At 34.6% G+C, this 26,787-nt stretch overlaps 1 protein-coding gene across 4 annotated transcripts in view; it reads right to left on the bottom strand.

Moving 5' to 3' along the window:
- The window catches only part of PPP1R12A (protein phosphatase 1 regulatory subunit 12A), a 122,562-nt gene that overhangs the window by 26,127 nt on the left and 69,648 nt on the right, over positions 1–26,787 (bottom strand). For 2 of the 4 annotated variants that reach the window (XM_074902810.1, XM_074902811.1), the window contains exons 4-15: positions 22,962–23,121; positions 20,972–21,116; positions 18,244–18,318; positions 17,713–17,801; positions 17,425–17,582; positions 14,171–14,298; positions 10,660–10,875; positions 9,804–9,898; positions 6,751–6,873; positions 5,024–5,185; positions 4,401–4,577; positions 679–769 (exon numbers count right to left, since the gene is read on the bottom strand). In XM_074902810.1, coding sequence (XP_074758911.1) covers positions 679–769; positions 4,401–4,577; positions 5,024–5,185; positions 6,751–6,873; positions 9,804–9,898; positions 10,660–10,875; positions 14,171–14,298; positions 17,425–17,582; positions 17,713–17,801; positions 18,244–18,318; positions 20,972–21,116; positions 22,962–23,121 — 1,619 coding nt within the window. Of the gene's footprint in view, positions 1–678; positions 770–4,400; positions 4,578–5,023; positions 5,186–6,750; positions 6,874–9,803; positions 9,899–10,659; positions 10,876–11,237; positions 11,355–14,170; positions 14,299–17,424; positions 17,583–17,712; positions 17,802–18,243; positions 18,319–20,971; positions 21,117–22,961; positions 23,122–26,787 lie in introns of all 4 variants that reach the window. The other 2 variants (XM_074902813.1, XM_074902812.1) reach the window with 2 other exon arrangements.

The raw sequence follows: 26,787 nt of genomic DNA, 5'->3' as shown, positions 1-26,787 counted from the left end.
TAAAGTAGATAAGAACGATAGCTGGAGTATTTCTTTGTGCTGTTTTATCAAGGGACTATTTGGTGATTATTCTCAGTTTGTCAGCAGACACGAGAAGAGATGGTCAGACACACTCCTTTGGATGGTGGTTGGTAATCGCTCCACTGCCTAAAGATCGTTCAAGTACCATTTAGAGATATAATCTATTTTGCTACTGTCACATCCTTCCATATGTTGGGATTGCACTGGCTGCAATTCAGTATAACGTAGTTCTAATAGAAAATGGGAAGAACCACCACATATATCAGTATGTAAACTCAGAGAAAAGCTGAAAGGAGACATGCAGTTATGATTCTAGATTATTAGCAAGTAATAAAAACCTCTTCCTTAGTACTCTTCCCTGTCCACAGAAACTAGGTTGAATGTATTTTTTTCTATGCCATGGATCTTATGAGCTGTATGTAAGTTGGTCAGTTCAATCACATTATCTTCAATAGCCCATGCACAGAAAAAGATTTAGAAATGGAAGTAAATACAGTATGCTATGCCTACTTTTCAAGTATTTTCTTCAGCCAGAAGCATACAGCTGTTAGCTCTTGAAGAATTTGAAGTCTTAGATTTAAACATCTGCATTTCACTGTACTCAGGAAGCTACATGGGTATGTTTCCATAAATGTAGAAGCTTTAATAAACCTGTACCTGCGTAGATCTTCTAGACTGTCTTGCTTGCCTGGATCTAGCTTTTCTTTGGGACTCTGACTCTTCATCCCGTACAGGAGTGAGGTATGATCTAAAGAGTTAATTACAAACAAAATTGGCAAATGATAATTTTTGTACAAATGTACTAAATGGTCAGGAAAATACCCCACAACATGATATGACTGAAAACCAAAGCAGTTAGAATAAAATCTTTAACTATAAACCAGATCACATTTTAGACAGTTTATTCATATCATAATGATCTATTCATAAACATAGCAGCCTTAGAAGTCAATAAAAATACATGTTTCCCTACTTAATTTAGATTTCTTTCTACCATTTTCTCTAAGTATGACAAGCTTTCTTGGTATTTCACTAGTCTGCTAACATAAGAGTAGAAGACCTCAGAGATTCAGCCAGTTACACATTTATACACAAAATATGTGCGTGTGTATGAACTTTTAACATAACTTGTAGGCTTTTAGAAAAAGCTAAATGTACTGCTAGTGCAGAGAACCTAACTATATAATCTACTGCACCAGAGATTAAAAATCCTCGAGGAGGTAGTTACTGTACTTTTACATTAATCATCCACGCTTTGAGTAATCCAACTCCCTTTGAAAAAACTGTGCTTAATAATAAATGCTCATGAAACCCACAAAAATCCTGCAGAGTAAGCAGTTAATTGTAGCCAAAAGGCTACTATAGTAGACATACAAGATCTGGACTCTTTAAAGAAATTCTCTAATCCAGGTAACCGGGGTAAAAAAAACCAAAACAGAGATACATATACATGCATGAATGTATGTACCTGTATGTATGTAACATGCATATATATGTAAATATATAAAACCACAAATAAATAACTTAAAAGTTTTTAATGCCTTTGTTGATTTTCTGTTACAGAATATTCTGGGAATTCTGTTATAATTTAACATTTTAAAAAAAATCCTTAGATCAGTGAAAAATTAGAAAAAGCAAAATCAGAAGGCTGATAAAAGGTTGCTTAGAACACAAAACCTCTCTGAGCTTATTTAGATCATAAAATTAGCTACATTAAAAATAGTAGTCAGATTCTGTAATACTTTCTGATTGTCATTAGTTAAGAATAAGTCATTAGTTAAGAATAATTGGCCAATGATTTAATAATTGACTAGTGATTATGTTTAAAAAGCCATCACCTATTTACACTTAAATCATTTATCTATGGAAAGAGCAGTTCTTTGGTCACCTAATTATATATGTTAGCCTTAGCAAACACTAAAAATAATTCTAAATTTTAAAAATAAACTTCTTTTACACAGACCTATGGATTACTACCCATGTTCTACCTCTATTAAAAAAATTACCCCCAAAACACACAAAAATATTTATCATTACTTCCATACTTACAAATGTAGAAGCATCTCCTACCTTATGACACATCTTAAAAATCCTACTACATTCATTTGATTTCCCCACCCTGTTCTCTTACAAACAGCATTTTTCATGGTCTTTCCATTTTCCTAGAGTCCTAGGCCCTATCTATATTAGGAAAAGGGTGCCCATTATGTGCTTTAGCTAACATGACCTGAAATACTACCTACCTAGGAGGTTTTGATTGCAGAGCAGGTGTAATCTTTAGATCTTGTAAACTGTTGCAAATTACTCCATACAACTTGCACTTTAGTAGCTGGTGTACATACTCCTACCCTCCAATAAGTCTGAAATACTTTAAACCTCACTGAGGGAAAATGAAAACACATTTTGCCAGGTGCACACTATAGCTACTCTCAAGAGTAAAAAGTGCCCCTGTCTAGCATCCCCTGCATATGCCACTCAGGTTACCTATGCAGTATTATTAATAATACCAAGATTTAAAGATTCAAGTTTGTCATTTTCTTCTCTGTTTCTCTAAACCAATCTAAAAATCAGATAAAGAATACAGCTTCTTCAGCTATTCCAAAAGGCTGAACCATTACATGCTTCATTACTAAAAGTAGTTTATGCCTTTACTTTTCATATATTCTTTGAAATACTATTTCAAACATACTTTCTAAATACACTTTGTCTATAAATTGGATTAACCAACTTCATTTCTTAAGAAAACATTCAGCATACAATATTTCATATACAGACAAGTTTTCCATATGTATAAACATATATACACACATGCACATATATATCTGTATATATTCAGATAGATATGCATGTGCTGATATTTAGAGCACTACCTTCTCACATGCATGCAATAATTAAACCAGTTTTGCTGATTTCTAAGATTTAATGGACTTTAATATGCCATCAAGAATGCATCTGCAACAGTATATTACACAATCGGCCCACAGACAGATAAAAACAAAGAATTTCAGGCCAATTGCAGTTATCTAAAGCATATGTAGTATATGTGCATTAGTATACACACACTAGTGAGAGCAAATGAGACAACAAAAGCCTTAATTCTAAATTTCCTTGCTTTTCTAGCTCATATGAGACTGAAATAGCATTTGCATTTTAAAAAATGGAATTGCTTTTGAAAAAAAATGCATTTTGTTTGTTTTGATTTGTTGGTTTCAGTCAAATTTAGCTATCGAAAATGCAGGTTCCAACTACACCTGTGGGCATCTCCTGAATTATGGTGAGGAAGAAAAAAATAATCCCCACTGCACAGAAGTTATTTCATCACAGTTTTGAGTATGAAAGAAAGACTATGGACAACAGACTACCTTAAACAGGCCTAAAGCTACGAGGAATCTTGAAATGTTGTTGCTGCCTTAAGTGAACCAAAAGAATTCAAGTTTCTCCTGTAACAACAAATAGCTTCATCACTTCTGTGAGCATACAGAAATACACACATCTGGCACTGATACAGGAGTTACAATTCAAAACTACTACAGCAGCAACACAGAAATCTAAACCTGCATTTCACTGGAAGGGTTAAAGGATAAACATTTATACGTATCCAGAAGAAGAACCTAAGGAAAGCTAACAGGAATTAACAACCTTATGAAATCTTATTTTTGCTTCCATAAATAGCAGGTAACAACTCTTTATGGAAACATAAATATGCCCCAATCTTAACTCATCCTCCATGTAACAGAAAAAACATTATATTCTTCAAGTAAGATTTATATCAGCTTCTTCCTCATGCTTCATCCTGAATAGCTCTTAAACCATTGCATTTACAACTGGATATTATGCTTCAAGCAGAAGAGACCCTAAACGATGCAATGAAATAAACAGAATGTGTTGAGTTCAGTACTCTTTTTCTCAGTAGAGCCAGGCACACAAAATTAACTGAAAAAATGCTACATTGTAACTTATTAGCATACCACCAGTAGAGCAGTAGCTCAGTCAGCAGCAATGTACTTGTAGTAAGTAAGTAATTATTGATTTCCTTATTTTTAATTAAGTGATTTTACATAGTTCCATTATGGGTATTTTTAGGAGGACTCATTTAATCTACTAACAGAAACACAAATATGAAAATACCACATACCAAATGAGAACCCAAGGCCAGTCAAAAATATACAATATCAAAGTTTAAATTTCATGAATGGTCTCTACCAGTACTAAGCTCTTACATAAACTGAGGCACGTTGCTAATTGTTTTAATAGCAAGCGAATAAGACTGCTTTATGTACTATACTATCCAAATTTGTGGTAACCAACACATTCCTTCAAATAAGAAAAAAATATAACTTTTGTATAAGAGCAACATTACTCTTAGGACCTTTACACACCTCCGTCTCTCCCTGACCTCTGATGTTGAGGACACAGTGCCAGAAGTAGCGGTAGTCATGGCTGTGGTAGTGGCTGTAGCATTTACAACAGATGGTGCAACAGGAACGGTCACTGCTGTAGGAACACTGTCCTTTTCTTTCTCAGTACTATCCTCAGCCCACAAACGATTTGAGGTACTACAGCATAACAAGCAGCAACACAAAAAAAGAGAAAAGGAAACAGCTAAACAATGAAAGCACTTTACTAAACAACTAGTAACATGTAAATTGAGGGATGGATTTTTTTTAAAGGCAAACTGAGAAATGTCTCTACTATGAAAGCTCAACCTGAGCTATTAAAATTGAATAAATTGAGAATAGAGCAGTTCACAATAATTGAACTTTTATTCTTCACACCCTTCTAACATCGGATTTATTCTTTTATACCAACATGGCTGTCACTTTACAGCGGAAAGCCATTCACAATTTTTGAGCCAGATTGTATAAAGTCAAAACAAATTTAACAGGAAAGTGAAAAAATCCAGAGCCCCAGGATCTACTAAACAAGAACGCATGCACATACATAAGCACACAGTAGACCTGACAAAAAAAAAGAAAACAAAGAATTGTGCTGGTACCATTACCTGCTTTGTACACCTGCTGAAGTAGAACCCGTTGTACTCTTTGTAGTAGTGTTTGCGCTGGCAGGCAGTGTTTTCTGTAGACCAGCAGAAGAGGTAACTGTTGATGCAGTACTTGGAACATTCGAACTAATCAAATCATCTTGTCTTCTACCAAAGGAACCACTGAAGGAGAGACATGTACAATGGATGTATCTTTTGTCATTAAAATATCACAAAACTATGAATGATCCATTAAATTCCTGCCCATGTATACTGTGTCTCAAGTTGAGCCTCAGAAACTTCTGGGGCAAAAGAAGTATTTTCTTCACTATTTCCTTGACTGGGACTTTTATTTTATGACTTCAGAGGGAAGCAGAAGTGTCCCTTAGTCCTGACCATTCCTCCACAAGAAGAGGAGATAAAGAATGGAATCTCACTGGTTTATCTATGACTGTCTTGATCTCATCTACTGAAGTATTCATATAGGGCTCCCAATGTCCCATTTTTAAACCGCTGTTTCACCCACAATGAATACCACAGAAAATCCAGAATTTTACTCCACAGATGGTCAGAAAAGAAAATGTCATCAATATCACGCCTCTTCTAATTTTCAATCAATTAAATGTACTGCTTTTTTAAAAAAAAACTTTAATCATTCCCAGAAAGATTACTCCCACTCAGGCTCATTTCTTCCGCTCCAAGTTGTAAAGAAGATCCAGTGGTTTTCACATTTTTATCCATTGGTTCTGGCTGAATAAATTTTCCAAAAGCTAACACGCAAAGATTCTTCTCATATATCAACTGTTGATATTTTTTATCCAGAACAGGAAATCTGTGCAACATCTTTCCTAAACTTTAAGTTAGGAAAACCGAGTTTTCTTTTTAAGGCAGGAAGTTAACAAAGATGTTAAGATGTATTGTGCTGCATGCAACAACCTGACTACATGCCACTGACAACATCAAAACTAAAAAAGAAGGCTAAGTACCCATCACTGTGTACATACTAATATGCAGCTTAGCTACCTGAATCTTTTCCTTTCATCTATACGTTTTAGGTATTTATTGCTCCACTAATTCCAACGAAGAACTTTACTCAAATAGCTACATTGAAACTACACAATGGAGTAAAGTTAATCATGTATATATTTGCATATTATGATTCCTTCTGAGAAAATCCTGCAAGATAGGAACCATGCAAACCTGAAAATTATTTTCATATTAATCATAATTTACTTTGCATTCAATTTAGTTTTATGTACGTATTCTGTGATGCTGATACTCAGTGTAGGTATGGCTATAATCTACTATTATGGAGAGCAGCCCAAGACCTCTGATACTGTCATGCAAAGACTGAAATTCAACAGAGACAGTATTTTTCCCCTTTTCATTTCAGACACCAAGCAGAATTACTTCTATTCCAACATTTAAAATAGGTGGTTTTGGCTACTGAACTAATCTGGAAAGAGTCAAACGAACCTCAAACTGAAATAAACAATAGGAAAAAGGAAGCATGTAATTTCAATTATACAGCAGTTGCTGCAACACTCAAAGCTAGTAAAAATGGTGTAGCTTTAAAATCAGCATGAGCATTGCATCAACATAAGTACATACTTTGCAATTATTATGAACATTTCAACATGTCACTGTTCAATTTTAAACTGTCCTTACGAAGTGATTCAGTACTTAATTTGTTTCTTTAAATGTATAAGCTTATTTTGATTAAAAATAGATAACAGAAAATCCCACACCTTCTTTGATAACTTGTATTTAACGATGTAGGACCTTCATTCAAACTGTTCTTCTTGACATCTTCCTCCCATTTTCTCCTAGTGTATGAACTGCCACCACGTATTGAGCTAGCAGACAAGTCCCTGTAAAAAAGATTTTAGTTTAGCGAACTCGTATTAAACAAGGTTGTCCTTGATGTGAACTGTGAAGAAGTTTCAGATTAAAGATTAAAACCCTAGATAACACACTTAAAGTAAACATAACTGTGCAGAACAGGAATAATATTTCCTTTATGAACAATCATTTTCAAACTCCTGTGAAAAAGTACTACATTCATACTAACACTGCCAGAAATATAATAGCAAAGTATCATCAAAAGAAAAACTGCTAAAGAGGATTTAATCAATATGAAATTAATCATCAGCTTTTATCTATGACCATTGCTGGCTTTTTTCTTCTCAAAAAAGGAACAAGAGGCTTTTCTGTTTGCTCCTGAGATTATCCAGTGCAATAAAGGGAAAACAACTCAGGTTATTTAGAAATTAATTTCATGGGATTTTTCATTCTTGGATGTTATAAGAAGAGTTCAAAAGCTGACTATCCTTCAGAACTCACAATACTGTAGACTAGTGTAAACAGTTCTGCAGTAGCCATTCCTGAGTGGCCTGCTGGTTATCACTAATTGACATTAGTCATAAGGAATTTTCAGCCCGTTGTTGCAGTTTATAGTAGCAGGAAACAACCTTGCAAAAATCTACTTAGTGAAATTACCCTGAAAATGGATACTGGCATGCACAAAACTGAATTTCTAATAAAAATGTCAGCTAAAGATTTGATGTAAAGTTCGGCTACAAGGAAGAAAACAATGTTTCAAAAAATTATACATAAAAGGCAACCAGGAGTGCAAGGAAAATAAAAGTTTTGTAAAGATGTATCTTCTGTTCAGATAGCTTTGGCCTTCAGACAGTACCTCTTTTGCACAAAAATTTATGCTAGCACTTCTGTGGTCAGAAACAACTCTAGAAAATTATCAAACACAGGCCAATGCAGTGTTATTTCTTACCACCACAGAGAAGCACAAATTCTGAAATATCATCTACCACAGAAAGGTCCTGCAGCATGACAAATTCTTCTAAATTACTGAAGGTTTCACTTCGGCAAGACACTACAGACTTCAGCACTTTTGCTGTAGCATTGGCTACTTGACTGAAGCTGGATGTCTCAGTTTGCTAAGCTAAAGCCCAGCTGGGATTCATCTTGAAGTCCTTTTCATTACTCACAGTAAGATGTTAGCTGGATTACACTACATTATCAATAAGCTAGACAAGCAGGTGTTCAGAAAGGTGGAACAAGAACACAGCATTAAGCTAAGCAACAAGGATCTGGGATAAAGGCAGAAACCTTAATAATTTATTAAGGTACCTGCAGGCAGACGGTTAAATTCTACACATAAAGAAGGTCAGACTCCATGTCAAAAATCTCTTATGGCTTTAAATAAGCTGGGTTGTCCACCACATCATACACTAGGCAAAGTACTGGTGCCTAAATAGGATGGCCTAAAAGCAGGCTTCATCTCTGGTACACCAAGGAATACAGGAAGTTTGCAGCTCAACTGTCTGGTCAGCACTGGAACTAATGCAACTGACGACCCCAGTTCACCCAATGCATATGAGGAAAAACATGCTATCGCTGATACCCACTTCTGGAACTGAGTCTGTGAATGAGCCATGATGATTAAAGGACACAAATAAATCTCAACACTGAAGCAAACTTTAATCTCTTTGTTACAAGCAATAACAGCTTCCAAGAAATAAAATTGCAATGAAATATTTACCCCAATCTTAAGTTATCATCTAGTTAAGACACTTCTGGAGAACAAGAGCTTTTGAGAAGATCTCAAAAGAAGAAAAAAAAAGCTTACTTATAATCTCTTATAAACAAACAAAAACCTACAAACTCAGCCTCAAAGCATATAGTACCCCAGAGAATGATAAGCACAAGCAGAAACTCCAAACTACCCTGTTATAGACATACAGATTTAAAAAATTTGGCCAACTAACATAAGAGATGATAACAAACTAAGCTGAATTTAGGGGAGTGTGAGAACTGGAATATCCCTATTTCAAAACACAAGTTGTCACTCAGAGACTAAATTTAGGCAACAGTATTCTGCAAGTACAGGAAAAGCCAGTATTTATCTTGTGTTTGTGCTGAAATGAACCATTCTCAAGAGCTTTCTAGACTTATAGATTATAATAGCACATTCTGAGCAATGACAGGATTTTCAGTTCAGGTCATCCAACATTCAGCTATCTAGATACAATCCAAGAAACAAGACATTAGGAAGACTTATAAGTTTTGTACTATGCATTCTATAGTAACTCAAGAAAATGTCCGAGAAGAACCTCAACACAGGAGAGAACTGAAAAATGGGAAGGTTCTAATAATGTAAATATGCCATGGAAGTACCTCAAATCCTAACAGGTAAGAAGCCTATGAACGTAAACTTTTTTTGTTTTTTATACTGAAAGCTACAGAAGAAATATCAGCAAAGAAAGTAAAAATCTCCAAAAGAAGGTCAACATGTAAAGACAAAAAAAAAAGAAGAAATGCTTTTGTAACAACTATGATTTTTGTAAATCATTGATGCTGCACAATATAGTTTTAAGCAAAGACTGTAAGAAACACAGCATTTTTGTTATTAACAAAAGTAATAATGGAGCCCAGTAGCACCACTCCATGGCTCAAGACAATGCAGTAAAATTCTTTTAGCATCCATCAGTAGCTTAAAGTTTAGGACTTTGTATTTTGTATTTTATTTATTTTCTCCCCCAAGAACACAAGACTCATTGCCCACTTCTGCTCTTTTCATATAATAATCTGGATTTTTAAAAGGGTCATTATAATTTACAGGATCAAAAATCTTCAGATACTGGATTGTCCTACAGATAAACATAATCTATAGAGCAGGATAATGCTATAAATTAGCATTGTCTTAAAACCTGTAAGGTTGTCAGCCACTTTAAAAATCAAGTCATGTTATATTTAATGGAAATTATAACTTCAGAGTCACCTGTTTTCTTTTTCATCAATGTCAGAGGTACTGGCCAGTCGTCTTGGTATTGTAGGTGCAACATATGCAAGTCGAGTTCCTTTTCCATCTTTCTCCTGAAAGATATGTATTTTTTTTTATTATTATTATTATTACTTATACTGCTAATGGCTGGAAAATCATAATTATGACAATTCAGCTGTATTTATTGTAACCCAATTATACTAATGAGTTATAAGATTTAGTTAAATATCATAAGGACTACAATAGGAAAAGGAAACTGTTTTCATTCTAGTGATGCAAATTACTTGATTTCTCTTTTTTCTGCTTTGGTGCAGTATAATTTCAACAATGATTACGAAAAGCAACCATTTTAGTATTTTTATATAGCATAGTATTATTCCTAATCCTGAAAATATTTAATCATTTGTACTTGAAACAGAACTGGAAGTTTTATGCTGTTAAGTTTCCTGGTTCTGAGTTAGTCCTTCACTTTGTTCAGTGTATTCATGTGTAATTACAGATCTAAATTTTTGTAAATAAAAAAAAGAGTCCTTTTTTATGAGTCTTTCAACATCACTCTCCAAGTGATGCCGAAACTATCAAACTCTGATCTCCCTTAATTGTAAAAACTACTAATAGCATTGCAAATCTCAAAAAGGGAAAGCCCCAGACCTACATACCAGGTCATCAGACAATAAAGGTGCATACTACACTTTTAAAGAGACTACAAAGAAGGTGCATAATTTAACTTTTCAGAATTTTGTTATAGAACAGATATGTAATACAATCTTACTTCTACAACACATTATAAATATCTATACTAAGTAAGGTATATCAGTTCCTCAAAATGTTGTTTTACACTGAAAACGATTACCTTTTCTTTGTTGTCCAATGAAGAGGAAAGTCTAGGACTTGAAGCAGAACGCATAACACCTGCAGAGTCCTTTTCTTTCTGAGCTTCTTTGGAAGCAGTAATCTCTGCAAGTGCACCATAACTACCAGTTTTTCTAAGACCTAACCTCCATGAAGCAGGAGATTCATCTTTCCTCTCTTCTTCTTTGGGAGAAACCTTTGTTGTAGATGTTGGAAACTATAAAACACACGTAAAAGAATTTATATTATTAATTCATGTTATCTGTGGTAATTCATGCTCCTTGTGGAGATCTGAGAACACAACTGTTTTTTAATAATCAGACGTATTGAATTTGTAGGGGGGTTGTGGTGAGAGACAACCTACACACTCTTCTCTTAAATTAGTTAATGAGATGAAAAACATAAGACTCGTCAAGGTATACTACTCATCTAAAAGTTAGCTTAGAAAAACCCACACTTTGTAATACACACTGTGATCATGAGATGCAAACTTAGAAACATGCAAATCCACTATCAACATTTTGATTAAATATGTTATTTTGCAACCTGTACACAAACCTGTGCACACCAGAACCTCACCATAGTTTTTTCACCCTTATTGGGCACAAGAACAATGCCAGTTTTGCGCAAGCCCTGCCTCCATGATGCAGGATCTACTGACTCCACCACAGGCATGATAGGAGGAATGAAATCATACTGAAGCCAATTAAGACAAGACAAAGATGAAGATTGAAAGAATGGAAGATAGAAACAAAGGTTTTTTTAAAACCACATTGTTTGTTCCTACATTTATGTTTTGTAGCTCTTCATTACAGCACAAAATACTAAAAGGCAGTAAAAGACTTAAAACCTTAGTAACAGATACTTATTAAACACAACACAGCATGTTTAGCTAATTCAGAGACAGAACTACAGTTTGCATAAAAGAAGACAGCAAAGCCTGTTGACCTAACAGGGTCCATGGCCTAAATCCTCATATGGTCGAGAATACTAGAAGATTCACACTATCTTATCATATTACATTCATATCCCTTAATCACATCCCATGATAGCTGTTACCAGACCCATACCTTCATTCCCAAACTGGCCCTCAGTCAGAAAGCAGCATTACTGAATGCCATACAGACTGAAGAAAACCCAAATTCAAGCTTAGTACACAGCATCTGTACCACTTGTGAGCAACATACGGTTTGGCCGTCTATGGTATAAAAGTAAGAGTAGCTGCGGTAGCACAGATGGGGCAAACCTGAACAGGCAGGTGCAAGAGTAGGTGCAAGATCACACACACAGTGCTGGTTTACAGTTTACAGCCTTTTTGTTCATTGATATGCACTGTAGCTTCTTCTCTAGATCACACGTATGTGCTGTTACAAGATAATCAGCCTTGATATAAATGTGCATTTATTTTGTAGTTACAGAAGGTCCTGAATTTTTCACATATATTATTAGAAAGATAACTACAGTTTACTTTTAACCTGCACCTTTTACCTTCAAGGCCAAAAGATAAGCCATTAATTACTGCATAATAAAATTACAACAAACTATATGCCAGTGTATTAACGCTTTAAGAAATGTTATCATTCCGCTTAAAAACATACTTATTTCTTCTTCTTATAAAAAAGCCCCCTGTCCCACATACATTGTCATACCAAAAAATTATGTCTATTTGATGACTCAACTCTGGAATACCACACACCAGTTAGCAACAATTAGGTAATGTCCTATTTCTGAAGGTCATGTAGCTTAGAAGGCTTTTGCATAATATGAAATAAATTGATTGGAAGGAACAAGCTAGGAAACTTTTGACTTCAAGATGAAGTTCAGACAATTACAAGAAAAATGAAGTGTTTGAAGTGTTAGATAACTTAGAATCTCCAGCGTGCAAAGATAATGAAGTGCAGTAAAAAAACTGGGTGGACAGCACATCAGCTAAACTGCTCAACTGTCACAAATGATTGTATTACTGAAGTGATTTAAAACAATAAAATATATAAAGTAGGCCTATTTCCTTGCAGTAAAATTCACAGTATATATTTGAATTCATTCCAGTTAGGCGCAGTCAGCAAACCAGCAAATACAACATCTTCCCTCCTTCACACATCTGCTACGGTTTTTGTGGAGAACTTGTGGCTCTTGAGTTCTGCACTGCTCCTGAGCAATGCAAATGCAGCTCCCAGGCTAGGGAACAGTAATTCCTTAGAGAGCCAGCAGGAACTGTTTAGATTAATGTCACAAGATCACCCTGGAATCTAGCTGCCTGCCTAGCCACAAAGCTCAGTGAGGGGAAACTGTAGTCATTACTGTCGGTGAGCCATGCCCACATAATCTTTATCTTTTGTGATAAATCTTGGGGACATCAGTCACAATTATTTTTGTAAAGTAAAAAAAATAAAGGTTGGCCCAACCCTATAGTAGGGTATCACATAATATGATACAGTTGGGCAACACATTCCCCATATTGTTACATTAACGTATACTTTGTAAAATGAATCATCATTAGGTTCTATTGCGAATATGAAAATATAACTCAGATAAGCTCCTGGGAGCTAAATACAATATATACTATTTGCCCAGCAGTACATGTCTCTCTACTGTAGCTTCAGTATATCATGGCTATCATTTCCCCTGAACATGCTTTTCAGAAGCATTACTTTGATTATGATGCGTATGGAACAGTTGTAATGATTGACGAAGGAAGTTTTATTGACTTACTATCCAGTTCACTTTGATATTTTAAAAGTTTGACCCGTATATCACCTTCTGAGTATGTACTACTATCTACTGTAATTATTTCCTCAGGTATACATATTTTCCCTTTGACAAGCAAAACTAAAATGCATTCCAATTAACTTTTCACATCAAGCTGTAAAAAGCTTCCTGCATGCAATATGGTTTTATTAGGTGTGTCTTTGAGCTATGCATTGAATAAATCATGTGTCCCAATTCTCTATCTCTTCCATGAGGTCTTAAGTATATTAAAATCAAGGCTGGGACACACAGTACTTTCTACTTCTTATTTCAGGTATCATTTTCAACTTCTGCACTTAAGCACGAGCCGAATGCTTCTAAGGACTCCTGAAAGTACTTTAGTCACACCTGCCTCCCTTGACTTAAGTGGATCACAAATCCAGGCACAGAGAGACACTAGAACTGTAGTTTCTAAAAATTTTGGAGGAGTCTGGCATAGAAAACACTTTCCAAAGATGAAGTTTATCTTCAGAAAAACAAGAACTCCACTCACTGTGCAACAGATTTTTGCTTTTTTAAAAGGATCTTCTGTTCTGCTGGTTTGTAGTTCTGTATTTTAGATCCTTGTTTCGAATCAAAACCATACAAAATTTTAAAAAACTGAACACAGTTTCTGCAGAAAAACACAAAATATTTTAGGAACCTGTGCATATTTTCATCAATTCACTGGATAACCCAATCCACTTTTTATACAAGAATCAAAAAATGCGTGCTTACACATAAGAACAGAAATCTGAAATCACGAGAAATGCATTTAATTTTACCTTCTTAACAGGTGATGTAGGTGCCCCTTGGCCACCGGCTACTGAAGGCACTGTCACAGCTACTGATGCTGATTGTGTACTTGTGATATTTGCATTATTAGTTACAGCTGCCAAGGTTTTGGTCTTATCTGCAAAATATTTATAAGATTTTAATTTTCATTTTTAATTCAGAATTTATTCACTTCTACAAAACAGAGCTGAATTTCATTTGAACAGCATTTTATTATCTATTCCTGTGTTTTCCCCCTCACTCCCAAACTGTATCTTAGTTAGGTCCACCTTTTCTCCATGATGGTCATGCATGTGACCTTTTTTTTCATCATTCAGCAAGTGTTAAACACTTAGAGATGAAGAGATAGAACCACAGAATCATTCGCTCCCACCTAGGGAGGTCACTTAATTCAACCTCCTGCTCATAGCAGGGTCAACACTGCCCAGGGCTTTGATGAATCAGGCCTTGAAAACATCTACAGACAGATTCCACTGCCTCCCCAAACAGCCAGTATTTTAGTAGATGGCTAATGACCATAAAAATTTAACAGTAGGAGGTATGTTGGCATATAATAGTCAATTTGAACTACAGAAGATGCTAATTCAAAGTAAAACATTTATTCTCGGATAACTGTGCATGTTGAATACAGAAAACTAACTGCACAGAGAATCCAGCCAGGTATTTTGGTCATTAGAATGAGTCAAAGCAGGGATTTGCCTTCCAGAGGACATCCAGGGACTTCCCATTTGTTTCATTCCTTCTCTGTCCCTTGTTCTTCCTACCCAAGTTTCACTGTCTACCTACTTAACACTCTTCTATTTCATCCTTCCTGCCCACATTTCTTTCTCTGTCCTTCATCTGTGTACCTTAACCCCTCTTACACAAATATACAGAAAATGTCATGGTTGTGATACAATTGCTGTCACTGTGCTTGCTTGAGCTTCATACTCTTACACCTCCCTTCTATTTCACCTATTCAAATTGCACATGCTTTGGAGTGGGATGCTACATCCTATCTGTGCAGTATGGAGCAACATGGGTTTCAGTCCCCATTGCTTTTGGCCCTACTATAAACACACCTTTATGTCTACACTACCCATATAGTATAGAGCAGTTAATTTAGAAAGCACACAATGTTTTCATACAGCGTTCTGACATCTAACGTTCAAATTCAACAAAGTAGCCATATGTGATTGCAAATCATATAATTAATGGTATTGGTGTTACACACTTGTCTTAGTTATGGACAAAGTTGAACAGATGTTTTGAATAATTACTTATGCAGTACACAAATACAAATATTAAAAAACCAGCTTACATGACTAACTGCACTTAATGAAAAGTTCTTTTAAACACAAGTGAAAATAAAAGGTGGTAAACTTCTAGGTCATGGTGATAAAAAGTTCAACAGGATAACGAGGACTGACAGTAAAATTTGAGATGATGCACAAGCAGATGAGTAATCTGCTCATCTGCAAATGAGTAATAGATCTTTCAAATACACAGAAAAAGTTATCAGAAGTAAAAGCATGGTGGAAGAAAAATGGAGAAAAACTGATTTTTCACAATTCTGAAATTATTTCACACTTCATATTCATATTTCCCTTCTTGGTCTTATGGATGGAAATGTATTTATTTTAAAACTGTATTCTCACATAATCAGTGAAACACTAAGTTTTAGGAACATTTCAAATATCCCAATGGATTAGAAATCAGATTTCACAGTATTTCAGAATATTGAGCACTGTTAAAATATTTTACAATCATAATGCTCCTTATAATCTTAAGAATTTTCACTAGACAATTACCTTAAGCTGAATAATGGGAAAAAAGGGAAAGTACAGGCTTGGAATTTAGAGATGCAGCACTACAGGGAAAAGCTTAAGTCTAGCTTGCCAAATAAAGTATGATAAAGACTTGTTGATATTAAAAACCCCAAAGTTTACATAAATTAACTCGTGTCACAGTCAGATTTTCCTGGCACAAACCATCTTCTGTTAATGAAGAAAACACAGCTATCAGAGTCATAAAGTTCAGAAGACATTACAGTTAGCTCAGAGACTGAGAAATTACTACGTTATACATGACAAGTGTTTTGAGTTTATCAAAGCTCAGTCTCTGTAAATACAGGATGCAAGTATACTAAGGTGAAAGACTAATTACAGAGCTTGACAGACGTTTTTCCAACCTAACACTGAAATTCCAGTTTATTTCAAAATAAGAAAAATAACTAAACCACAACAGACAGTTTGGTTTTGCATTTTGTATTTCGGCCTACATTAAGTATTTATGATACAATAGCTCTAAAATCCCTCCTTAGTCTAACCTTTTCAGGTTAAAAAATCAGAAAGGATGTTGTAAAATGAGAACTGACAGCTCACCAAAAAGGGTTACTTATTTTAAAAAGTGTAAGTATAAAATATTAACAAGGTATTTCTAGTGACATCATTGTCTATGTATTGTATTTCTGCACTGTGGTTCTAGAATTTTTTATTAGGATTGAACATATATCTTTAAACACTGATTGCCTGACATATGCTTTCTAATTTGAAAGAAACAGATGCTATTCTGTTCTTACATCACTACTTGAAGACTCTAATTGTTCAAGAAAAAACCCTGCATAAATTCCACGGAAGAGAAAAGTACAGAGTTTCTTTGCATACAACTCCAAACTTTTCAAAGAATATTCCTCTTGAAATGAGGTTGCATATGAAGTAACTGTTAACATTAAAATAGTACCTTAAAAGTTTATTTCAGTACACACTGAAAATACATGCACCATTGCTTTATGAATATCCAAGCCAAGATTGCCAGATTAATTGGTAATTACTTCAAAATGGCAAGAACAAATGAAAATGTTTGCACTTCTGCTGTTCCAACCTCTATGTCAGCTCCACAACCAAACACTGCTATGAAGCCTTCATTTCTGATCTGAAGTTCTAACTTCTTCAAAGTTTTCTGATGTGTTACTTAAAGCTTATATTATACCAACTGTTTAATTAAAAGTATAAATTGTTAAGTAGCCAATCAAATAAGTAGGTTAATAGCTTTAACCTAAATAGCCACCAGTAAAGATATGTTTGATCTCTCTGTTATGACTTGACTTTAGACATATATAAACTTGCTTTAAAATAATTGGAAGCCTAGTGAAATGCAGAAGAATAATTGAAACTTAAGATACTTAAGTCTGTACCATGTGATATCAAATAAGTAAATTTATAAAGTAAAAACTTAAAGAGAGACAATACTGCAAATAATGTACCTGTCTCTGCTTCAGATTCTGAGTCATCATCCTCTTCCTCTTCACTAGAACAACTGGATTCATCCTTCTTTCCCTCTTCTTCTTCATCTGCTTTTTCTTGCTCCAAAGACTCTATGCTAGATGCATTCTTTTCTTGCTCCATAATCAGTGTCTCCTTACTGAGTTTGAAAAGAAAAATACTTACTAAGTTCTGAAAAATTTATTAAAGCCTGTCAAGTAGGGCTTTGTGACAGCTTTCAAAGTTACCTTTTTTTATAAAGAGCTTACCATTTTTCCTAGTATACTTACTTTTTGAATGTTTTCTGTGTCTGATTATTATCCATGTTGGCTGTGGATTCAATTAGGGGAGATTTCTTTTCCCGTTTTTCACTATGAAGCTTCAAAACACATAGAAAAATGCAGTTAAACTGATAGAATAGTATCAGTGTGTCAAAATTACAAATAGAGGGAAATCTCCTCTAACTACTATAAACACTAGAATGTGTATAAGCTTTCAAAGTGTTAAAGTTCAAAATTCGAAAATCTCAGAAACTGTTATTCCAAGTAAGTTGCTCATTTTCAATGCTTCAGATCATGAAGTGCCCATGGGACAAGGGAAGCAGATAAGCACCTTCTTATTTCCAAGGCTTTCTGGTCACCATAATTGATCAAGTAAGGGCATAAAAGATCATTTGAGATGACTGTGACATTACTTGAAGACCCAAATCAAACCTTCTGTTATTCAAATATACACTGCTCTGAGCTGTATAGCATAATCATATGCATAATAAATTATAACATATATATATGTATCTTTCTCTTTATGTGAAAAAGGCCTACCAGATTCTGCTTCTTTTGTAACTCTTCTAAATATCCTAGAATATCTTCATCTGCCACATCAAACGCTGTCTGCCCCTGGAGAAGGGGAAGAAGTAAAACACCATAATTGTACAGCAGAATTTAAATATAACAGATTACGATACCTTATCATATGATGATGTAGGTAAGGAGTACATTCAGAGAGAGAAATTAGAAAGTATAAGCCCAAGCTCTATTACAAACTGTTAGTCTGTCAGTAGTTAAAACCAATATTGCAATGTTACTTTTTCTGGGTAACTTAAACAGAAACATCTATACCTGATGAGTAAACATATTTAAGAGACAAAAACATGACTTCAGAAAAATTTTGCTGTCATGTGAAGGAAAAAAAAACTACCAAGAACAGCAGATTGAAAGAATAGGATTCTCACAATAGGAGTTACAAACAACTCTTCCAATAGTAGTTGTATGGATGGATCCCGAGCAGTTCAGTATCCTGTCCACTGTAAAACCACCATACACAGCTTGATTTTTTTAAATGCTTAAATTATTTAAGCAAGCTAATATTAAACTAGTCATGCTTTCAAATTTTTAGAGTAAAACTGTATTTTACATTTTACTTTCCATTTTAGAAAAGATCTGCTACAACCAGTTGTTCTTATTGTATCACTTCCATGGATCATGCACTTGAATAAATAGATCATCATGTGATTCATTAACACAGAGTAATGCTGTCAGCTGGGAATTCTTCAGTTTGCCATATCTTACATCTACACAGTCACTGCAATTCTTGATCAGATGCCCACAGGATGTGAGATTGTATCTTTAAGGTCTGAATTGGTAAGGATTTAAAAAATTTCCTTTCTTCATTTCTACTTGAAGATGAGAAGGACTGAAGCTCACACAGTTTCACACAGGAAGCCTAACTTACTCTGATACTGCAATACAATGTTTTGTATTTGGAAGTTTGAATTCAAATACAAGAAGGATGAAATCCAGGCAAAGTCCTAGATCCGCTGGTATAAATGCAGCTGCATCAACATGCTGGGTGGACATACCGAAATGTTGGGAGGATCATGACAAGATCAGTCAAGTTAAGTAATTCTGTACAATTACCAGCAATAAAGACAGCTGTCATTTAAAAGTGGTCACAGCAGCTTACAAAGATAATTAAAGGTGTTCATATTTATCTCTGCAAATTTCAGTTTCTCAAAATGTTAACTAGAGGCAAACATATTCCTAATTACACTGTGATGGCTACCTTAATTGGTTAGAAAGGATGGACCTCCAAACAACTAATTTTCATATCCATAAAACTTCTGACCATACAGCAGAAGCCTGTGCACCTTTCAACAGCCATTACCCAAAACTGCTTGACATCCTCTGACATTTGAACTATTCCATTTTGTGTAACACAGCACTAACCTGGAAACTAAACAACAAAATTATCTCAAGTTTATATTTTCATTATGACTACAGTTTTTAATCTGGCCTTCTATTTTTAGGTAGCTATTAAGTGGGTTTATTTCAAAAAAATATGAGTTAGACCTAGCTTGGTCACAAAACATCACCAAATAAACAAGCTTATATCCCTCTGTACCTTCTTTATTCTTATTCTTATTCCCCAGTTGAGTTGAACATACTTTCATGAGACTGCTCTCTGGAATACCATCCTCCACATTTTCACAGCCCCAGTAAAAAGTCTAACAGACAACTTGATAAACTGGCTTCAATTAATTGCATCAGCTTGTGATTACCTGATACAAAATACAGTTACACAGCTGATATTTAGAAGCTCTATAAACATTATACAGAAACAGAGTTGAAGCTATTTGAAATTTAATTTCAGATTTCATTGATTTTATTATAAGCAACCTCAATTTCTAAGAAAGAAAAAGTTGTCAAAGACTAAGAATATTAAGCAGCAGTAGTTTTGCTCTTATATAAACACGTACTAGTTCATGATCTGTGTCTGAATGTTTCCCTAAGCTATTTTAAAAAGTTTATGAAAAAAATTAAATGAAGAATCCATCTTAAAACTTGGGCAGGTAACTTACATATACAGTATTGACAGAAATTGGAAGCAGATCAGAACTGATCTGCAAAATGTACTGCAAAGAGCTTCAGCACTTACACAGTTGAACAAAAAGTTTTGGATCCCTGTGATGCCTATGTGAATCATGAATATATTTATATCTGTCGGGAGCAAGATCTTGCAAAGCCACAAAGCTACGCAGGCTTTTGCATAAGTTGAGGAAATACGGCTTAGGAAGAATTCAAGTTATGTATAGGGGAGACCAGAGATGCCTACAAGTTTCTTCCAGCACGCTCAAACCAGCTCATAGTGATAACTCGTCAGTATGCCAACACAAGTTGATTTTGAGTTAAAACACTACCCAAAGGCATCATCGATGTCTTCAGTGATCAAATGAAAACCTGTATGCAAGCCATCAAGTCACTAATTTTGTATCTCTAAAATGTCAGTAAACCCATTTTATTTCATTTCCGTGTCAAAGATTACATGGATCTTTTAATACAGAACTACGCATAAAGTGGGCTTAGAAATTAATTTAGACAATTAGAGAATTTAGTTTTGAACACAAACATGCTGTTTTGACAAAACATGCATTATAATAAAGCTCCACGTACAGTAAACAGCAGTTTATCATCACTTTTCTTACCCTGGCTTCTAAAGTCACTTTAGAGACCAGAACTTTGTATCTTGACAAGGATTACATAAAAATCCTACCACTTTGTTGACAGCCTCCATATCACATAGGTTTTCCACTAAAATGCGACATGCTTCTTCTTTACCCCAGTGAGCAGCAGCATGAAGTGGTGTCCAGCCATCATAATCTTTAATATTTACATCGTAGCGAGCCTGTATTAAAAGCCTAAAGAAATTAAAAGAATTAGATCTTGACACTGCTGACAGGCATAAATAAATTGTTGCAAAATTATAAAATTACAATAATATCTTTCTTCCTTTTTATAATAGTATTTTAGTTGGACTATTAACAATTGATTAATTTTATTTTCTCACAGAAACATTTGTCTTTTCATTGTTCAGTAGGTATATGTATTTTAATGGAAAATTCAAGAAAAATAGCCTTTTTCATTTTCTTCTTTACTCATTTGCTCTTCAAAGTCCTATATAGTTACATATTTTTCTCTACATACACAGTAATAGAGAAAAGCCCTTTTAAGGAGAGCTGTAAAATGTCAAAATTGTTAGATACAGTGTTCTTATCTAGTAAATTATTAAAACCTCCTCCTATTGTATTATGAGTTGTTTGAAACTTTCATTTCCTATGTCGTTAACATTTCATGTTGTAAAAATCTAGTGTTTATGTGCTTCAATTGCTCTCTGAGATGAAGCACAGCTCCTCAATAGAGAATCTGTTTTTCAGCCTGCATTCAACACTTAGACTCAGCATGGTTCTGACGTGAGTGTCAAAGTGACAACAGACACTTAACCTGACAGTTTTGTGCAAAAGGCTACCAGCTCTCTGAAACACTGTCCATAATTATTAAAAAACATATAATGGTGAAGTACTCTCAAAAAATTCTCTCTGCTTCTCAAGAGTCAATATACTTATGATAATATCATACATTGAGTCAACTTTCACACAAACTCAGCTGCAAAGTTTTGCAGTCATACATGCTACAGAGAGCACACATTTCTGATAATTTGAAGCTATCATGAAAAATTTCTGCCTATATTTTTCCCCTACTAGGAAAAATGTATCGACTGGACTACAAAAAGACACTAACTGAGAGCTATAGATAAAATTCCCTTACAGACAAATGCTATTCCAAAACAAAAATTATTCTTTTCCAACAGAGTAATTTCTTTTCATGTTGAAGAATCAGTGGTTTTTGAGGCAGAACTCCCATTCAGTAAATTGTATGTAATGGTTATAACGATTAAAAAAGCTCTGTCACTCAACTTACATGTTGACAAAGCATTACTAGGATTGGCAGACCTCAAAGGTAGCAACACTTGAACAGTCAGGGTGTGTGCTTATTTTCATTCATGTTACAATATATAGCTAACTGTTCCTAGTACTGCTAAAGCAGTCAAAACCATTTACAATCACAGTAAAGTGACGTATTATTAAGTATGCTTTACTTCAATAAAAGCAGAGCTTTGATGAAAACCGTATTAAACCTGTGTTACAATATACAGTTGTACTGTACTGATGAAAAGCTACCTGTCATATAGGGGACACCAAAAGCTTGAAGCTTTCCAGAAAAGATTTCAAGAGTCATGATTTTCAACCACAAAATCAAAAAACCAAAATTAAATTCTCTGTTCTTTAGGTCTAAAAACCTTTAGGCTGGATTACAAACTGGTTTATGTATGCAAATAAATACGGTGTCTTAAAAATACACATCAACCAGAATGCTAGCTGGCACTATAAAAAGGCATTAAGCTTGTTTACACAGTTGGCTTCAGAAAACAGGGCAAGTTTTTTGTCAACTTTCTTCTTTCAAATAAGTATTCAGGCTCAATATGTACACTGTGTTCTTATTTTGAATGACAATGTAGAAAGCTAACAGTGATTTATGAGTGCTTGAAAACACAAAATCAAGCTTTGAGGAAAAGATAGTTCTAGAGATTGTTATTTTTCAAAATACAACCCCTAAAAATACAGAAGTGTCCAATCCTGTCAATTGCAAGCAACGTTACATCAAGACAATCAAACATGAAAAATTTCCATTTAAACCACACTTACTTTAAGACTTCTGTATAGCCCTTAGCAGCAGCTACATGAAGTGCTGTACCACCAGATTTTGCATGCCTGACATCATTTATATGGCCGCTGTTGAGCCATTGTCTAGCATCTCTTAGCATTATTCGTTCTTCTTCTTTTCGAGCTGCCTCTATATCAACCCCTAATTCAGATATGGAGGGTGATAGGGGAAGAGAGGACAAAAAATATTTTAGTTCAAATACTTCAGTTATGTAACAAATCTTCTAACATGTTTATGTAATGCAATAAAATAACAGCTAAACAATATGAATAATGTTCACGGTTAGATATGAATATATTTTTGAAGATAAATCCCAAGAGCTTATGGAAACATCCATTATTGGATATATACCTTGTATGCATAATGCAGTTTTTTCCCAAATGAAAAAAAAAAACCAAGAAAGCTACTAAAACTGGCTCTTCAATTTTAAGAATGTTTACCATTACAGTAATAATTACTGAAGTGACCTATTAAAAAAAGAGAAAAAAATTATATTTTAACTTTCTAAGCACCAAAATATCAGTCGGGTTATAGGTATCTGTAGAAAGTAGAAAACAGCTACAATTTTTTTACAATGATACATCTATGGGAAGAGGAACAGCCTAGCTTCTCAATATTGATTATAAAAAAGATGGAGCTATAATTTTTATACTTTCTAAAGAATTTCTGGTTTGCCTTCTGTCACTGTGAAACACAAAACTTATACTCAAATAACCAAGCCTTTGTAAACCTTCCTTCATATCTCAGGTAAAAAATATCGATACCACCGAAAAATTTATATAATACATCTCACGAAAACTTATCTTACACTGATGAAAACAGAGGAACACAATGCAACATTTACACATCAGGTTAAATAGATTAAAAAAACCTCCAGACCTGGAACGGGCAAAACAAAGCATGTATTTGCAAGCATTTCTTAATTACTAACACATGGAGTGACCTACTAAACATAGTAGGAAAAGGGTCTTAAAGAGAACTATGCATGAGCATTGCGCTCTCTATGCTGACTGAACAGTGACATATTTGTGATGAAAAGGGATTCGGGAATTGCAGTCAAAAGCACAAATTGTATCTGGGTTGACCTCTAACAGAAAATCAGTGGGCCAACCTTCCTTCAGCAAAATTATTTTATGTGTATGATTTGCCTAATTTTAGACACTGGTACGCAGTGACGTCGGAAATATATACCGTTCTTCTGCATTCTCATTGTTTAATTTCTTGTGGAGCAAAAAAACATTGACTTAATAAATACATAATAAAAACAAGTGAAATCTAGAAACAGGTACTGATTTACTAGATAAAACCACAAACCTTAGGAGTAGTCCTTATGGCCTATAAAATAGAAGACAAGATGATTTTTATAACACTTAAGAGGTAGATGCTCCTTGACTCAGATCTAATTCTGCCTTCTTTCAGTATTTCCTGCTGAAACTTCATCTGTCCCCAAACTGATTTTCTCCAGCAAACTTGTTCCTATCGCATAACTCTTCTAACTGCCCAACTAACCAAAGTACAACAATATAAAGCAGACCACTAGACTGTGCAAAGCTAGAACACCTCTTTTCAAAACTACTCTACATAATTAATCTTAATTCATTTTCAAAGTCTTTATAATGAGCAGCAATTTCAGGCACTAATGTCTTCAAAGAAGCTGTGAGCTATTAACCCTTTACAGGGTGAATGAATCTCTAGAATATGGAAACCAAATGAAATCCAACTTGGTCGTTGCCCATTTAGACATGCAGCAGAAACTGGGATAAAGAGGCCTTCTTTAAGGAAATTATTAATATCACAAAATTAAAAGACACAGATAATACAGAGATGATCGTATGTACTTCAGTGGATCATTCTGCTGTGTAAAACATGACAAAACAGATTATAACAGAACAGACTCATCAAGACTTTATCGGTCCACTGGCAACTAAAAAGCCAGAGCAACTGGCACTGCTTAAATACCCTTAAGGCAGTGGATAGCACACTGATACATCTATTGCATTACGTATGAATTGGTATTTCACAGATGCAGCAATTCCCCTATTACAGAGCAAAAAACCCCTTGAAAATGACATGTCCAAATCAAAATTTCCTGAAATGCAGAAAGAAGGAATGTAATTATTACATGCTTTTGGAAACATAACATGTCATTTGTTTGGTTTGCAGTAGCATATGACAAAGCTACAACAGTGTTCACTTTTTTTTTGTTCTTCTTCCGTCAATTCACACCGCAACAGATAAAAATAACTAAATAATTTAATTTAAAAAACAAAACACAAAGAAAGATCAGTTGGAGAAAATAAGTAAATATGGTAAAACTTTATGGTAAGGACAGATGAAAAGACAAAACTTTATGAAGTATCATAAAATAACTGAGGGGGGTTATACATTAAGTGTTCTGAGCAGTGGACTGAACTACTAGACTTATCCACCTAACTGACTAATTTCAGTTTCATAATAATTTCAATCTTGTCAATTTAATAAAAATTAATAGAATTACATTTCATCAGAAATTGATGAAAACCCAGAAACTGTCCGGGTTATAAAGATTATTAGAGATGTAAATTTTAATCTCTGTTCAGATATGAAGAAAGAAACCCAGGAACTTTCAAATCAATAACATATTGATAATCACATATTCCCACTCCTCCAGAAGGCTCCTACGTATTGATGTGTGAACTACTCCAAACAGTTCCTTCCTTGGGCCTTCACATCTGCTTGCCTTTCAGAATGACACAGCAGTGCACATCAGCAGATCCTGGGAAAATAATTCCCTAGAGTACACTCATTTACACGACAGTGTTGCCTGCAAAACACTACTACACAAATAAATAGTTCATATATCATCTGCTAGTCACATTTACGTCCATGCACTTTTTGCACGTCTGAGGTCTAACTGTGAATCCTTGTAAGCATGTGTAACGTTCTCCACCTGAAGAATCCAACATAACATTCCTATCAGTGTAAAATTGCTCATGTGTGTGGCTGGTTGTTTTGAGGCACTTTTGTATAAAGAAAAACAGAAACAGAAAAAAAGTTTGTCCCAAACCCTGATCTTGAACTTCTGACAATTAATGTTTAAGCACACCTTCCTGGTATGCCTAAAGAGAATTGTGTCAAACTAGGAATGCTTTTGCAAGAAAAGTAACTAATACTGAATATTGACTTCTATCAGTACCACGAACGATTGCATTTCTAAAGCCCAAACAAGATACGAAGGCTGCAGAGGACTAATGACAGCATCAATACATTATTTTATTATTTCTAAATATATTTCAATGGAAGAAAGTACAAGAATCTTATCAATTTAAATAAAACATCACACATTAAAAACTGCTATGGAATTAAACTTTGTTCATAGAAAAAAACCTGCTCTCTGAGATAAGCTAAATACAATTCCCATTACTAACTACATTAAACAGGATGTAAACAGCCTGTATTATATCTTGTACGGACCTTTCTCCTTGCTTTTGTTTTCCAGACTGTGTTAAGATACCAGGGAAAAAGAAAACGCTCCCTTTCAAACACCTTCTCCATATGGCCCGTAGATGGCAATGCGCTGCCTTCTAGCTCAACTTCAGCGGGAGGACTCGCTCACACCACCAGTACACATTTAACCTCTCTGGCAGTCTAACAACTTCTTAAATCATTAATAATTTATTGCTAAATGCTTTAATTTTTTCTGATCAACAACTGTTATTTAACAGTTCTAAACAGGTTTGAAAACAGTGTACTATTCAGTGAGCATTTAATAAAATTATGCATAAATTTAAATGCTGAATCATTGTTTCAGAACTCCTCAGCCATATA

Source organism: Athene noctua, chromosome 3 (genome assembly GCF_965140245.1).
Source record: "Athene noctua chromosome 3, bAthNoc1.hap1.1, whole genome shotgun sequence".
Taxonomy (NCBI): Eukaryota; Metazoa; Chordata; class Aves; order Strigiformes; family Strigidae; genus Athene; species Athene noctua.
This window is presented reverse-complemented; position numbering and strand designations above follow the sequence as displayed.